This window comes from Panicum virgatum, chromosome 7N (genome assembly GCF_016808335.1).
Source record: "Panicum virgatum strain AP13 chromosome 7N, P.virgatum_v5, whole genome shotgun sequence".
Classification (NCBI taxonomy): domain Eukaryota; kingdom Viridiplantae; phylum Streptophyta; class Magnoliopsida; order Poales; family Poaceae; genus Panicum; species Panicum virgatum.
Genome location: NC_053151.1, coordinates 31415210 through 31418045, shown reverse-complemented (window position 1 = coordinate 31418045; position 2836 = coordinate 31415210). Strand labels below are relative to the sequence as shown.

Genomic DNA, 2836 nt, shown 5'->3' with positions numbered 1-2836 from the left:
TACGTGTGGTCTTATATTAATGGGGTTTCATGGAAAATTTCATGGTATTAAATATTATCAATTTTGCTGATATGACAAGGTGAGAGAAAGATGGAGTTTCATGAGATGTGAGAATAATTTCATCGCCATGAAACTCATCTAGCATAGTTACCTAGTTCACAGTTGAGGTAATTGTGCCATAAAAATATGCACCGAGACTGGCCTTGTACGCCCATGAAAACTGGATGGATCGAGTATTCTATGTGGTTTTAGTTAAGTCTGAATTTTGTTATTTTAATTCCAATTTTGACTATCTACTAATCGTATTGGGTAAGGACTCTTTGATCAAGTCCTAATTTTCCTTAATTTTATTTTTTGAAATATATTTCATTTATGTATTTGATATGGGTTCATTGAGTTACTCTTGACCGCTAGATCTTCGTAAAATTCAACGATATAGATTCTTCTATCTTTTTAGATTATTGTGGCAATTTCTAACCCCTCTCGGCGAATCTAGTAGCTTCTTTTAACACTCCCTTATTAATGTAATAGATAAATAGATGATCCTATCACATCAGCAACAATTAATACACATGAAACTCTAATAAAACTCCATTAAAACTGGCCTAAGAATTTGGATCCAAAACCTCCTTCCGAAACACACCCCTAGTATTACAAAATAGGTATCACAGTTCTAAAGTTCCTATTAATTCTTCCAATAATATTCTTTTTGGAAGAAAAAAATCAGATTAGAATGTATGGTTATCTAGAATACTCCCTCCATCTTAATAAGAATACAACTCTCACTTCCTGAGAAGTCAAACAATTTTAAGTTTAACAAATTTATATAATATTAAAATTTATATTATAAGATAAGTATTATTAGATTAATTATGTAACATATTTTCATAATAAATCTATTTGGTGATATAAATATTAGTAATTATTTATATAAATTTGATCAAATTTGAAGTTGTTTAATTTTTTGAAAAGCGAGGGTTGTATTTTTTTTTTTGAAATGGAGGGAGTACATTCTAACGTCATCCTCTTCAAGCGCAAAGGGCAAGGACACTGGCAAAGGTAGACGATGGAGTTCGGGCTCGTATCGTATCGTATCGTATCAGCCGGCCGCGAGAGCCCGTCCAGTGGCTTAAGTGGGCCAAAGGTTGAAAGAAAACGCACCGACGGGTCGAGACTCTTTCGTCCAAACCATTTTGGGCCCCCTAAAAAATAACCCCCCCCCCCCCCCACCCCCCTCAAAAAAAAAAAGTAGCCCGTTTGGGTAACCAACGCCACCAAGGACCTGAGTATCTGACACACACCTGGTAGTGAATTCGATCCTCAGGCACGCTGCATCACAACTCAGAAGAATCAAAGGCGTAGAGGTGTTAATTGGTGATTCTTAAGTGCACTTTTAACTATTTTTAGTTCAAAATTTTGTGCTATTTTTTAAATTAAAATTTTATTTTAAAAACTAATATAAAATTTTGAATTAAAAAGGATGGATTGGAGGTGCATTCAAAGATTACCAATTAGCATCCTTATTAAGAACGTGGCAGGTCGAATTCCGCTCTAGTATATATATATGACTGTTAAAAACACGTCTCATCTTGTAACAGAAAGAGACTCGATTAGTCGACTGTCATCCGAGCGCACATTTACATTCATCTCCTATAGACTATAGTCCTACGTAAGATTCCAAATTTCCAACGGCGGTGCCGGTGCCATCACCTGCAGTGGCTTGGCTGCAGGAACTGGAGCTCGCACTCGCAGCCGCCGCGTCATGCCTCCCTCTGCTCCACAGCCTCCGGAGCGAGCTCAGCCTCGCCAGGCCCTGCGCCTTATTCGCCGCGTCACCTTCTCGCGGCGTCGCCGCCACAGCCGGTGCGGCTGTCTCCCGGTCCCGGACCTCGACGACCAGCGCCGCCGGTGGTCCACGGGAAGGGCTCGGGCCGCCGGTCGTCGTCACCGTGTCCAGGGACCCCCAGAACAGGACGTTGGTCGGGAGATTTGTGGGGTAGTTGGCGGGCTCCGGCAGCGCCGGTGGGAGGGCCAGGGACGATGGCGCCGGCGGCAGGGCGCCCGCCCTGTCGACGTCGACGCGGCAGAGCGGGCAGGTGGAGTGCCCGCGCAGCCACAGGTCGACGCACTCGGCGTGGAAGCCGTGCCCGCACCTGGGCAGGAACCTGGCCGCCTCGCCGTCGGCGAGCTCGGCGAGGCACACGGCGCACTCCAGCGCCTCGCCGCCCCGGCCCTTCGCCCTGCTGTACACCGTCACGGGCAACGCCCGGAGCACCGCCGGCTCAACGCCGCCACGAGGGGCCACGGCGGCATCGCCTTCTCTTAACGTGCCGCGCCGCTCGGGCTGGGCGCTCGACAACACCCCGGTCGTGACGAAGCCGCCGCCGCCCCGCGCGCCGCCGCGGCGACTGACCGTGAAGTAGTGGTGCACGACGAACGCGAAGGCGAGGGCGAGGAAGAGGAGGACGGCGGCGGAGAGCACGACGTCGCCTCCCGCCGGAGAGGCCGCGCTCCACCACGCGACGGGCGGGCCGCCGCCGCCGCCGCCCGCGTCGACGTCCTCGGGCAACGACGACATGATGGTCCCTCGAGCCCTGCTGGATCGCCTTCGGTGTGAGCGAGCTTCTTTTGGTGTCACGTGGCCGCGACCGATTTATGGGGATGTTCGTTGGCGTTCTTGGAGAGGTTTTGGTGAGCTTCGGAGTTGGAGCGGCCGGTTGGAGTTGGTGTGATGGCGTGGGTGGGGGATCGATGTTCTTAATTTGAGTAGAGCAGCTTGAGCTCATGGTTTAGGGGGACTCGTAAAGTGTTTAAGCCCCTGTCAACTTGTGATGAC

General features: G+C 48.9%; 1 protein-coding gene across 1 annotated transcript; it reads right to left on the bottom strand.

Moving 5' to 3' along the window:
* Positions 1–1657: 1657 nt before the first annotated feature.
* Positions 1658–2836, bottom strand: LOC120681150 (E3 ubiquitin-protein ligase EL5-like). Its single transcript, XM_039962683.1, has one exon. The coding sequence runs from the start codon at positions 2576–2578 to the stop codon at positions 1658–1660; it is 921 nt and encodes a 306-aa protein (XP_039818617.1). The 5' UTR covers positions 2579–2836.